This window comes from Eulemur rufifrons, chromosome 16, assembly GCF_041146395.1.
Source record: "Eulemur rufifrons isolate Redbay chromosome 16, OSU_ERuf_1, whole genome shotgun sequence".
NCBI lineage: Eukaryota > Metazoa > Chordata > Mammalia > Primates > Lemuridae > Eulemur > Eulemur rufifrons.
In genome coordinates, this window is record NC_090998.1 from 90,526,667 (window position 1) to 90,539,890 (window position 13,224).

General features: G+C 37.9%; 1 protein-coding gene and 1 pseudogene across 1 annotated transcript in view; one reads left to right on the plus strand and one right to left on the minus strand.

Moving 5' to 3' along the window:
• Positions 1-13,224, plus strand: part of WBP2NL (WBP2 N-terminal like) — a 29,971-nt gene that overhangs the window by 13,175 nt on the left and 3,572 nt on the right. The window contains exons 5-6 of the mRNA XM_069490938.1: positions 261-365; positions 12,515-12,904. Coding sequence (XP_069347039.1) covers positions 261-365; positions 12,515-12,840 — 431 coding nt within the window. The 3' untranslated portion in view covers positions 12,841-12,904. The remainder of the gene's footprint in view (positions 1-260; positions 366-12,514; positions 12,905-13,224) is intronic.
• Positions 5,226-5,706, minus strand: LOC138396732 (ubiquitin-ribosomal protein eS31 fusion protein-like; annotated as a pseudogene).

Consider the following 13,224-nt stretch of genomic DNA (forward strand, 5'->3'; position numbering starts at 1 on the left):
CAGAAGTTTTTTCTGAATATCTATTATGATAGGTGCTATGCTAGGCCTGGAATAAGCACAGGCAAATGACACATAATCTCTGCCCTTAAGAAGCATGTGGTTCAGGACAAGGGTCATATTTATCTTGTATCCCAAGAGCATTGTTGGATACACATGTAAGGTGGTGGTTAATACTCTGTTAAAATGTTCAGTTGTTAACTGCTATACTTCTGACTTAAAAGAATTAAAAGATTTCCTATTTGCCAAACTTGTCTTCTCAGCTGCCCAAGGAGTTCCACTAAGAACCGTAAATGCCTGGTTCGGCCCTGTACAAATTTATGTTACTGGTCAGGGGAATGTGTGCACTCCACAGACACCTTGTTCAGGTAAGTTATAGCAGGGAGGTTCTTCCTGGGAGGTGGAAAAATATGCCAGTAGCTCAAAGATCTATTCATTGCAGGCTTGCCTTCAACTCATCTGCAGGAGAAGCAGCAGAGGTTGAGGAGTTGGAGTATGGTTGAATCCATTACTTTGGTTTCAGGCTTACTTTTAATGATATGTACAAACACAGAGCATACTGGGGCAACTCCTGTTAGTGGGAAGGGTCACGTCCTGCTTATAGCCTGAGCAGAAATGTATTTTCTTGCCCACTTCCCCCTTTCCCATTTCCCACTAGCTTAGCCATCATGCTGTACCATGCCCTTCAACCCACAGAGGATTCAGCCTTGGGCCCTTTGAGAGCTATGCCTGTCCACTACCAGTGAGTCAGGTTTCTGGGAGATAATTCTCAAATGTGGTCCACTGCCTACTGGTGGGCCACAAAAGGTCTCCTAACACTGCCAACACACTCCAAAATATAGGCCCTTTCTTGGGTTCTCCTTGGAGCGTGATGTGCATCTCCATGGACTTTTAGTTTTGTATACAACTAAAGGCTAATTACTTGTAACCTTAAATAGTTACCTTGGTTTTTAAAGGTTACTAAAATCTAATATTCATAATCTAAAAATAAATGTTGCTAGGGTTTAAAATTTTTTTTTATTGAGGTGAAATTCCCATAACATGCAATTGACCATTTTAAAGCGGTTAAAATTCAGTGGTATTTAGTGTAAAATTCAGTAGTATTTAGTGTATTCACAATGTTATGCAACCACCAGTTCTCTCTATTTTCAAAACTTTTTCTTCATAGACTTAAGGCAAGAAAAAGGAAAAACAAGAAAAGAAAAAAAAAATACAAAGAAAACCCACTTTTTCATCACTCTATACTCCCACTGCCCCCTCCATCATTCCTGGTATCTTCTAATCTATTTTCTACCTTTATGGATTCACCTATTCTGAATATCACATAAAAGGAATCATACAATATGTGACTTTTTATGTTCGGCTTATGTCATTTAGGATAATGTTTTCAGTGTTCCTCCAAGTTGTAGCATGTAACAGTACTTCCTTCCTTTCTGTGGCTGAATAACATTCCATTGTTCATATATAGCACAATTTGTTCATTCATTGATGGACATTTGGCTTGCTTCTACCTTTTGGCTATTATGAATAATAGCTGCTTAAACATTCATATATAAGTTTCTGTGTGGACATATGTTTTTATTTCTCTTGGATGTATACCTAGAAGTGGAATTACTGGGTCATATGGTAATTCTATATTTAACTTTTTGAGGAACCACCAACTGTTTTCTGTACTATTTTACATTCTTATGTGAGTATACATGTTCCTCTTACTCTGCATCCTCACCAATAATTGTTATTTTCTTTTTTTTAAAAAAAATTATTAAAGCCATCCTAGTGGTGGGTGTGAAGTGGTATCTCATTGTAGTTTGTTTGTTTGTTTGTTTTAGAGACAGAGTCACCCAGGCTGGAGTATAGTCGCATCATCATAGCTCACTGCAACCTCAAACTCCTGGGCTTAAGCAATCCTCCTGCCTCAGGTTCCTGAGTAGCTGGGACTACAGGCACACACCACTATACCTGGCTCATTTTTAAAATTTTTTGTAGAGACAGGGTATCGCTATGTTACCCAGGCTGGTCTCAAATTCCTGCTCATTGTGATTTTAATTTGCATTTCCTTAATGACCAGTGATGTTGAATATCTTTTCATGCGTTCGTTGCCCTTTTGTATATCTTCTTTGGAGAAATGTTTATCCAAGTCCTTTACCCATTTTTAAATTGGGTTGCTTGTCTTTTTGTTGTTGAGTCATAAGCATTCTTTATTCTGAATATTAAACCCCTATCAGATAGGAGTTTGCAAATATTTTTAGTTTACCTTTCACATTTTTGATAATGTCCTTTGATGTACAAATTTAATTTTTATCAAATCTATTATTCTCTTGCGGCTCATGCTTTTGATGTAAAATTTAAGAATCTATTGCCAAATCCAATGTCATGAAGATTTATTTGTATACTTTTTCTTCTAATAGTTTTATAGTTTTAGCTCTTATATTAAGGTCATTGATTCATTACAAGTTGATTTTTATCTGTGGAGTGAGATTAGGGAAAAACTTCATTCTTTTGCATGCAGATATCCAGTTGTCCCAGAATCATTTGTTGAAGATACTGTTTTTTCCCATTGAATGATCTTGGCATCTGTCAAAAATCAGCTGGTCATAGATATTTGGGTTTATTTCTGGATTCTCAATTCTATTCCACTGGTCTCTAAGTCTATCCTTATGCCAGTACCACACTGTTTTGATTACTGTAGTTTTATAATAAGTTTTGAAATAGGGAAGTGTGAGTCTTCCTGCTTTGTATTTCTTTTTCAATATTGTTTTGACTATTCATGGTCCCTTGCTTTGAGAATCAACTTTTCCATTTCCGGGAAGAAGACGATTGGAATTTTGATAGCGATTGCAATGAATCTGTAGATCACTTTACGTAATAGTGCCATCTTAACTTTATATTAAGTCTTTCAATCCATAAACATGGGATTTTTCCATTTATTTAGGTCTTTAATTTCTTTCAGTAATATTTTGTGGTTTCAGTGAACAAATCTTTCACCTCCTTGGTTTCACTTATTCATAGGTATTCTTTTGGATGCTACTATAGATGGAATTGTTTCTTAATTTCTTTTTGGATATCTTATTATTGGAACTAGGATTTTTAAAATTAAACTCTTAATTTTGAGATAATTATGGATTCACATGCAGCTTTTTTTTTTTTTTTTTTTTTGAGACAGAGTCTCACTCTGTTGCCCATGCTTGAGTGCCGCGTGGCGTCAGTCTAGCTCACAGCAACCTCAAACTCCTGAGCTCAAACAACCCTGCTGCCTCAGCCTCCCGAGTAGTTGGGACTACAGGCATACACCACCATGCCCGGCTAAGTTTTTCTATATATTTTTAGTGTCTGGCTAATTTCTTTTTATTTTTAGTAGAGACGGGGGTCTCACTCTTGCTCAGGTTGGTCTTGAACTCCTGACCTTGAGCGATCCTCCCACCTCGGCCTCCCAGAGTGCTAGGATTACAGGCGTCACATGCAGTTTTAAGAAATGATACAGAGAGACAGATCCCTTGGATGTTTTACCCAGTTTTCCTATTAGGAACTCTTGCAGAACTCTAGTATAATGTTACAGCCAGGATATTGACATTATTACAATCCAAATACAAAACATTTCCATCATCACAAGGATCCCTCATGTTGCCTTTTTATAGGTACACGTACTTCCCTCCCACTTCCCTTTATAGTTACACCCCCTCCCTTTTTATAGTTACACCTGCTTCCCTTCCTTAACCCACAACAATCACTGATCTGTCTCCATTTCTATAATTTTGCCACTTCAAGAATGTTCTATAAATGGAATCATACTGTGTGTAACCTTTTGGGATAGGCTTTTTTCACTCAGCATAATTCTCTGCAATTCATCCAGGTTGTTGTGTGTATCAATAGTTTTTTCATTTTTATTGTTGAGTATTATTTCATGGTATAGATGTGCAGTTTGTTTAACCATTCTGCAGTTTAAGGATATCTTAAGGAGTTGCTTCTAGTTTTGTGGTTATTATGAATAAGCTGTTATAAACATTCATGTATAGATTTTTGTGTGAGTTTCCATTTGTCTCAGATAAATACCCAGGAGCAATAATTGGATCATATGGTATCATATGGTAGTTGCATGTTTATATTCCAGTGGCTGTACCATTTTACTTTCCCAACAGCAATGTATGAATGATCAACTTCCTCCACATCCTCTCCAGCATTTGGTATTGTCACCATTTTTAGTCATTTTGATGTCTAGTAATATCTCATTGTAATGTTGTAATGTTGATTTGCATTTCCCTAATAGTTAATGATGTTGAACATCTTTTTGTGTGCTTATTTGCCATCTATGTATATAGTGAAATGTCTTTGGTGAAATGTCTCTTCTTGTCTTTTGCTCATTTTCTAAATGGATTGTTGGCTATTGGCTTTTCTACTGCTGAGTTTTGAGATTTCTTTATATATTATAGATCTTAATCCTTTCTCAGTATGTGGGTTATAAATGTTTTATCCAACTCTGTAGCTTGTCTTTTCATCCTCTTAACAGGGTCTTTTACAAATGAAAATATTTTATGTATGTATGTATTTGAGACAGGTTCTCGCTCTGTTGCCCCAACTGGAAGACTGGAGTGCAGCAGCACAATCATAGCTCCCTGTAACCTTGAACTCTCCTGGGCTCAAGTGACCCTCCTGCCTTGGTCTCCCAAAGTGCTGGGGTTACAGGCCTGAGCCACTGCACCCAGCCTAATTTTAATGAAAATTTATCAGTTTTTCCTTTTATGGATTATGCTTTTCAAGTCAAATCTAAGAACTCTGCCTAGCCCTAGATCCTGAAGATTTTCTTCTATGATTTTTTCTTTTCTGTCCTTTTCTTTTCTTTTTTTTTAGTTCTTGCCTTTTATTAATTCATATACAATTACTTGTCTTCTGGTTTATTTATTTTTTTAATATCTTTTTTGTTTTTTGATTTTTTTTTTTTTTTGAGACAAGAGTCTCCTCTGTTGCCCGAGCTAGAGTGCCGTGGCGTCAGCCTAGCTCACAGCAACCTCAAACTCCTGGGCTCAAGCAATCCTCCTGCCTCAGCCTCCCGAGTAGCTGGGTCTACAGGCATGTGCCACCATGCCCGGCTAATTTTTTCTATATAGTTTTAGTTGTCCAGCTAATTTCTTTCTATTTTTTTTAGTAGAGACAGGGTCTGGCTCTTGCTCAGGCTGGTCTCGAACTCCTGAGCTCAAACGATCCTCCCTCCTCGGCCTCCCAGAGTGCTAGGATTACAGGTGTGAGCCACCGTGCCTGGCCCTGTCTTTTGGTTTATTGAAGAAGTAAATTAGACAACATTTGCCACAATAATGTCTATCAAAGTGGCTGCCCATAAAAATTCTAGCACCACATTCATCTGAAGGACACTCCCAATGAAGGCAACTAATTTTGCCATTCTCATCCACCTTATAGTATTTTAGGACAGCCATCTTAACCTTCTTTCTCTTATGTTTATTCTTCTTGGGAGCGGTGTAAGACTTCTTCATTTTCTTAGCACCACCATGAAGTCTCAACACAAGATGAAGAGTGCACTCCTTTTGAATGTTGTAATCAAAGTACATCCATCTTCCAGTTGCTTGCCAGCAAAAAAATTAGTCTTTGCTGATCAGGAGGAATTCCTTCATTATCCTGGATCTTAGCCTTTACATTTTCTATTATATCCAAGGATTCAACCTTGAGAGTGATGGTCTTCCCCAGTGGCGGTTCCACCATAGGTGGTGGGTCAGAAAAAGCTCTTTTCTTTTCTCTTTTTTTTTGAGACAGGGTCTCGTTCTGTCACCCAGGCTGGAGTACAGTGGCATCACCGTAGCTCACTGGAACCTCAAACTCCTGGACTCAAGTGATCATCCTGCCTCAGCCTCTTGAGTAGCTGAGACTACAGGTGTGCACCACCATGCCTGGCTCATTTTTTAATTTTTTTGTAGAAACAGGGTCTTGCTATGTAGCTCAGTTTCAAACAATCCTCCTACCTCAGCCTTCCAAAGTGCTAGAATCACAGGCATGCACCACGTCACCCAGCTCCATATGTATTTTAGAACTATCTTGTCTATGTGTGTAAAAATCTTGCTGGGACTGTATATCACATTGAGGAGAATTGAGATCTTCATGTCTTCATTATGTTGAGTCTTCCAATCCATGGATACAGTATGTCTTGCCATCTATTTAGATCTTTGATTTCTTTCATCAGCATTTTTAGTTTTAAATATATAAGTCTTGTACTGATTTTTTTTATAATTACATCTATATATTAAGTATATATAGAATTATATCTATATATATTTATTTTTCAAGTAATAGTAAATGGTATTGTATTTTTAATTTTGGTGTCCACATGTATGTGCTAGTATATAGAAATATAATTTCTTCTTTTCCTTTTTTTTTTTTTTGAGACAGAGTCTTGCTCTGTTGCCCAAGCTGTGGAATACAGTTGCACAGTCATAGCTCACTGCAGCCTCAAACTCCTGAGCTCAAGTGATCCTCCCACCTTGGCCTCCCAAAGTGCTGGGATTACAGGCATGAGCCACTACATCTGGACTCAATCCTTTTAAATTCCTTGAGGTTTGTTTTATGGGCCAGGAAATGGTCTATCTTCATATATGCTCTGTGGGCACTTGAAAAGAATATATATTCTGCTGTTGTGTGTGGAGTGTTCTAGAAATGTCAATCAGATAGTGTTAGTTGGTGGGGTCATTGATCTCTTCTACATCCTTGCTGATTTTCTGTCTAGTTGTTCTATCAATTATTGAGACAGCATTGTTGAAGTCTCCAACTATCATTGAGGATTTGTCTGTTTCTCATTTCAGTTCTATTAGTTTTTGCTTCACATATTTTATAGCTCTGTCTGTTATATACATTTGTTACACCTGTGTTGCTTACATGTCTTCTTAGGAAATTTACCTTTTTATCATTAAATAATATCCCTGTCTCTGATAATTTTCTTTGCTCTGAAGTCTATTTTATCTGATATTAATACGTTCAGTCCTCCTTTTCTTTTATTCATGTTTTCAAGATGTATCTGTTTTCATCCTTTTGCTTTTAACCTGCCTTTATTGTTATATTTGTTATATATATTTTTGTTAGAGGGCATATAATTGGATGTTCTTAAATCTACTCTTTCAATCTCTTTTAATTGGTATATTTAGACCATTTACATTTAATGTAATTAATGTTAGGGCTTAGGTCTACCATTTTATTTTTTGTTTTTTTGTATGTTTTCTCTGTTTCCTTTTTTCTGCTCTCCTTTGTGTTATTTGAACATTTTTTAGAATTCCATTTTTATTTTTATCATGGTTTTGAGTATATCCCTTTTTATAGCTATTTTAGTTATTGCTCTAGATATTGTACATTATATATACATAACTTATTTATATCTTCTGGTATTGTCATTTTATGAGTTCAAGTAAAGTATAGGCATCTTATTTCCTTTTCCCTTTCCCCATTTATAGTGATGTTAAATATTTTCTATACATACAACTGGAACCACATTAGATGGATGAAAGTGTACAGGCACTCCACTTGGCGTTTACTGGCATGGTGGGGATGGGGCCACAGTTTTTTTCTGTGGTGTTTGAGTGGAGTAGAGCAGCTATTGTCTAAATGTTTTCTTTCTTGCTAGACTCCCTGTTTCTTTTTTTTTTTTTTTTGAGACAGAGTCTCACTCTGTTGCCCAGGCTAGAGTGAGTGCCGTGGCATCAGCCTAGCTCACAGCAACCTCAAACTCCTGAGCTCGAGCAATCCTCCTGTCTCAGCCTCCCGAGTAGCTGGGACTACAGGCATGCACCACCATGCCCGGCTAATTTTTTCTATATATATTTTTAGCTGTCCATATAATTTCTTTCTATTTTTAGTAGAGATGGGGTCTCGCTCTTGCTCAGGCTGGTCTCGAACTCCTGAGCTCAAACGATCCGCCCACCTCGGCCTCCCAGAGTGCTAGGATTACAGGCGTGAGCCACCGCGCCCGGCCTCCCTGTTTCTTAATCCTTTGACTAGAGAATAGGCTTTTGCTGGAAATTCTGCCTGTACCTGTTGTTGTTTCCAGATTACTGGCTTTTTCAGCTCCACGTATGAGATATATGAGGCCCAGGAACTCACCACCATGTTATCCCTTGGGTTCCAAGGTTCCTAGTTGGTCTGCCTTCTCTTTACCTTAGAAAGTCTTGTGTTTGTATTATATATAATGTACAGGGTTTTTTGTTGTTTTTTTTTTAGAGTTTCTAGTGGGAGGAATAGGGAAAAGTGTGTGTGCTCCATCTTCTCAGAGGCCAAAAGTCTGCTACAATTTTATTAGAGACTCTAATTTGGTATTTTTCCATGAAGTCTGGCTGAATTGCAAAACTATCATGTATGTGCACATCAAATGGTTGTTATTCTCCTTTTACGAAAAGTTTGTTACGTGAAATTTATAATTTAAAAACTGATCTTATTGTACATTATTTTCTCATTATCAGTTTAGTTTAATGTCCTACAGTGTGTAACGATGTATATATGCATCAATAATTTTCTAACATTGGACTTTTCACTAATTGATCACAACCAGTTACAAATTCCTTTGTTCCTTCTCCACTCCCACTGCTTCACTTGACCAGCTTTAAAATAAATAAATAAATCAATAAATCAAATTAGACTTTTTAAGGCACATTTGCATTGTGGTTCACACATGAACCAAATGCACATATTGCTTATCATGTATATAAAAATCTCCCCTAAATATGCTTGTACAATGGTATTTTGTTATTTACCCTGAATGCTTTTTCTGCTTAGAGATTAGGAAGAATCTACATACTCTTGCTGTACCTTGGTTGATTGCAATCAGAAAAGTTTCAGAACTACTGAGAAAGCTCATTATACCTTGACAGTGGGCAAGCAGTCCACAAAATTGGGTGATCTAAAGCTCTGGGATCGGGTTTTTTTTTTTTTTCTTTTTGGTTTTATTATTTTAAATTGACACACAATAATTGTACACTTATGGGGTAGGGTGTGATATTTCAGTATATGTATATAGTGCGTATGATCAAATCAGGTTAATTAGCATATTCACCACCTCAAACATTTATTATTTCTTTGTGTTGAGAACACTCAAAAGTCTGTCTCCTTCTATTTGAAAATATACAATAAATTGTTGTTAATTATAGTTACCCTATAATGAACAGTACATAGAACACTAGAACTTATTTCTCCTATCTAGCTGTAATTTTGTATCCATTAACCATCCTCTATTTCCCTTCCACTACCCTTCCCAACCTCTAATAACTACTACTCTGCTCTCTACTTCTATGAGATAAACTTTTTTAGCTTCCACATGTATGTGTAAAGTTCTTGAGTTTTTTTTTTTTCTTTTTTTTTTTTTTGGAGACAGAGTCTCGCTCTGTTGCCCGGGCTGGAGTGCCGTGGCATCAGCCTAGCTCACAGCAACCTCAAACTCCTGGGCTTAAGCAATCCTTCTGCCTCAGCCTCCCCAGTAGCTGGGACTACAGGCATGCACCACCATGCCCGGCTAATTTTTTCTATATATATTTTTAGGTGTCCAGATAATTTCTTTCTATTTTTAGTAGAGACGGGGTCTTGCTCTTGCTCAGGCTGGTCTCGAACCCCTGAACTCAAACAATCCACCCGCCTTGGCCTCCCAAGTGCTAGGATTACAGGCGTGAGCCACCGCGCCTGGCCAGCTCTTGAGTTTTAAAAAAAAATTTAATGTTTTATTTTTTAGAACAACTTTAAATTTATATAAAAATTGAACAGATAATACTGAGAGTTCCCATATTACTAAAAATATACGCAGAGTTTCTGGTATTTTAACATCTTGGATTAGCGTGGTACATCTGTTACAAGTAATGAATCAAAATTGCTACATTATTATTAACTAATGTACATAGTTTACATTATGTTGTACAGTTCTATGGGCTTTGTCAAGTACATAATGTCACGCATCCACCAATATAGTATCATATAGAATAGTTTTACTGGTCTAAAAATCCCGTGTTCCACCTGTTTATCCTTCCCTTCTTGAACCTCTGACAACCCCTGATCTTTTTATGGTCTCTATAGCTTTGCTTTTTCCAGAATGTTATATAGTTGGAATCATATAATACATAGCCTTTTCAAACCAGCTTCTTTGACTTAGCAATATACATTTAAGCTTCCTCCATGCCTCCTTGTGGCTTCATGGTTCATTTCTTTTTATCACTGAATAATGTTCCATTGTATGGATGTACTACAGTTTGGTTATCTATTCACCTATTGAAGATATCTTAGATGCTTCCAGTGTTTGGTTATTATGAATAAAGCTGCTATAAACATTCATGTGTAGGTTTTTTGTGTGGATGTAACTTATTTGGGTAAATATCAAGGAGTGTGATTGCTGGATCATGTAGTAAGAGTATATTTAGTTTTGTAAGAAATGCCAAACTGTCTTCCAAGTGGCTGTACGATTTTGCATTCTTGCCAGCAATAAATGAGGGTTCCTGTTGTTCCATATCCTTGCCAGTATTTGGTGGTGTCAGTGTTTTGGATTTTAGCCATTCTAGTAGGTGTGTAGTGGTATCTCATTGTTGTTTTAATTTGTAATTCCAAGGATATACAGTGTTGAGCATCTTTTAATATGCTTATTTGCCATCTATATATTTTCTTTCATGAGGTGTCTGTTCAGATCTTTTGTCTTTGAATTGAGTCATTTGTTTTCTTATTTGTAGAGTTATAAGAGTTTTTTGTACATTTTAGATACATATCCTTTCCCAGAAAGGAATTTTGCAAAAATTTTCTGCCAGTCTGTGGCTTGCCTTTTTATTTTCTTAACAATGTGTTTTGAAGAGTAGAAGCTTTTATATATATATAGAGAGAGAGAGAGAGAGAGAGAGAGAGAGACAGGTCTTGCTCTGTTGCCCAAGCTGGTCTCAAACTCCTGTCTTCAAAAGTGATCCTTCTGCCTTGGCCTTCCAAAGTACTGAGATTACAGGCATGAGCCACTATGCCTGGCCTGTGTCTTCTCTGTTTCTTAGTCTGGGTAGAGGTTTATCTACTTTATTGATCTTTTCAAAGAAACTGTTTTTGGGTTTGTTGACTATTTCCGTGTTTTCAATTTCATTTCATTATTTTCTGCTCTATTATTTCTTTTCTTCCACTAGCTCTAGGCTTACATTGTTCTTCTTTCTCTAGTTTCCAAAGGTAGAAGCTTAGAATATTGATTTTAGATCTTTCTTCTTTTCTTATGTTTGCATTCAGTGCTATAAATTTGTGGGATTTCACGGCATCCCACAACTTTTGATGAGCTGTATTTTAATTTTCATTTGGTTTAAAATATCTTAAGAAGTCTCAACAGGAGAAATTTTATTTGATCCACATGTTATCTAGAAGTGTGTTGTTCAGTCTCCAAATACTTTGGGACTTTCCAGCTATCTTTCTGTTATCGGTTTCTAGACTAATTCTGTCATGGTCTGAGAGCATGTTTGTATGATTTCTATTCTTTTAAATCTTAATTAAACATTTCTTTAATTTTTGTTTTATGGCCCAGAATGAGGTCTATCTTGGTGAATGTTCCATGCAACCTTGAGAAGAACGTGTATTCTGCTGTTGTTGAACAGAGTATTTTAAAATTATCAGAGTATTTTAAATCAGCTTGATAGATGGTATGGTTTAGATCAACTATGACATTACTGATTTTCTGCCTGCTGGATCTGTCAATTACTTAGAGGGGTGTTGAAGTCTCCAACTATAATAGTAGATTCAACTATTTTTCCTTGTAGGTCTTTCAATTTTTTTTGTTTTGAGACAGAGTCTTGCTCTGTCACCCTGGCTAGATTACAGTGGCATCATCATAGCTCACTGCAACATCAAACTCCTGGGCTCAAGCCATCCTGCTTCAGCCTCCCAAGTAGCTGGGACTCCAGGTGCGCACCACCACACCTGATTTTTTTCTTTCTGTTTTTAGCAGAGACCAGGCCTGGCCCTTGCTCAGGCTGATCTCGAACCCCTGCCCTCAAGCGATCCTCCTCCCTCAGCCTTCCAGAGTGCTAGGATCACAGGTGTGAGCTACCACGACCCGCCCCTCTTTGTTTTTGCCTTGTGTATTTTGACACTGTTTCTAGATGTATACACATTAAGGATTACGTCTTCTTGAAAAATTGACCCTTTTATCATTTAAGTAATGCCCTCTTTAACCTCAGTAATTTTCCATATTCCAAAGTCGTCTTAGTTTGCTTTTTCTGAGATTAATGTAGCTACTCCAGCTTTCTTTTGATTAGTGTTAGCATAGTATGCTTTCTCCAACCTTTTACTTTTTTTAAAAGACAAGGTCTCACTCGCTCTGTCACCCAGGCTTGAGTGCAGTGGCCCAACCACAGCTCACTGTGACCTGAAATTTCTGGGCTCAAGTGATCCTCCAGCCTCAGCCACCCCAGTAGCTGTTATTACAGGCATGAGCCACTTCCTGCAGACTGCTTCAGCGTTATTTTTAAAGTTCTTTTTCCTTCTCATGTATTCCTTGACTGCAGGGTAACTCAATTTTTTTCCTTATTATAATTCCTAGTAATTGTCTATGGAACCCCGCCCATGGGATATGGCACCTCGCCTCCAGAGTATGGAGCCCCACCTGTGGGATATGGAGCCCCGCCTCCAGGCTATGGAGCCCCGCCTCCAGGCTATGGAGCCCCGCCTATGGGAAATGAAGGCCTGCCTGTGGGATATGGAGCCCCGCCTCCAGGCTACGGAGCCCCGCCTATGGGAAATGAAGGCCGGCCTGTGGGATATGGAGCCCCACCTGCTGGATCTGTAGCTGCCCAGACTCCTGAAAATGAGGCTTCGCTTCCTTCTACCTCATATTCTCAGGCACATTCTCCACCTTCTAAGATGTAAACCTTGAAAGACTCACCAAGCAAAAAGGCATCCTAAAATTGAAGTCAGGATAAGAAGGACTCAGGTATGTGATCACAGGCCTGTCCTAGGTAGCTGTTCCGCTCCTTGGAAGTGCAATCTTAGGAGGAAGGTGAAGCTTTAATTCTGTGTATAGATTTGTTATTTTTGTCTTAGAGACAGGGTCTTGCTCTATCACCCAGGCTGGAGTGCAGTGGTGTAATCATAGCTCACTGTAACCTCCAACTCCTGGGCTCAAGCAATCCTCCTGCCTCAGCCTCCCCAGTAGCTAGGACTACAGTTGCATGCCACTATGCCCAGCTCATTTTTAAGTTTTTTGTAGAGATGTTGAGCGGGCTTATCTTGAAATCCTGGCCTCAGGCAATC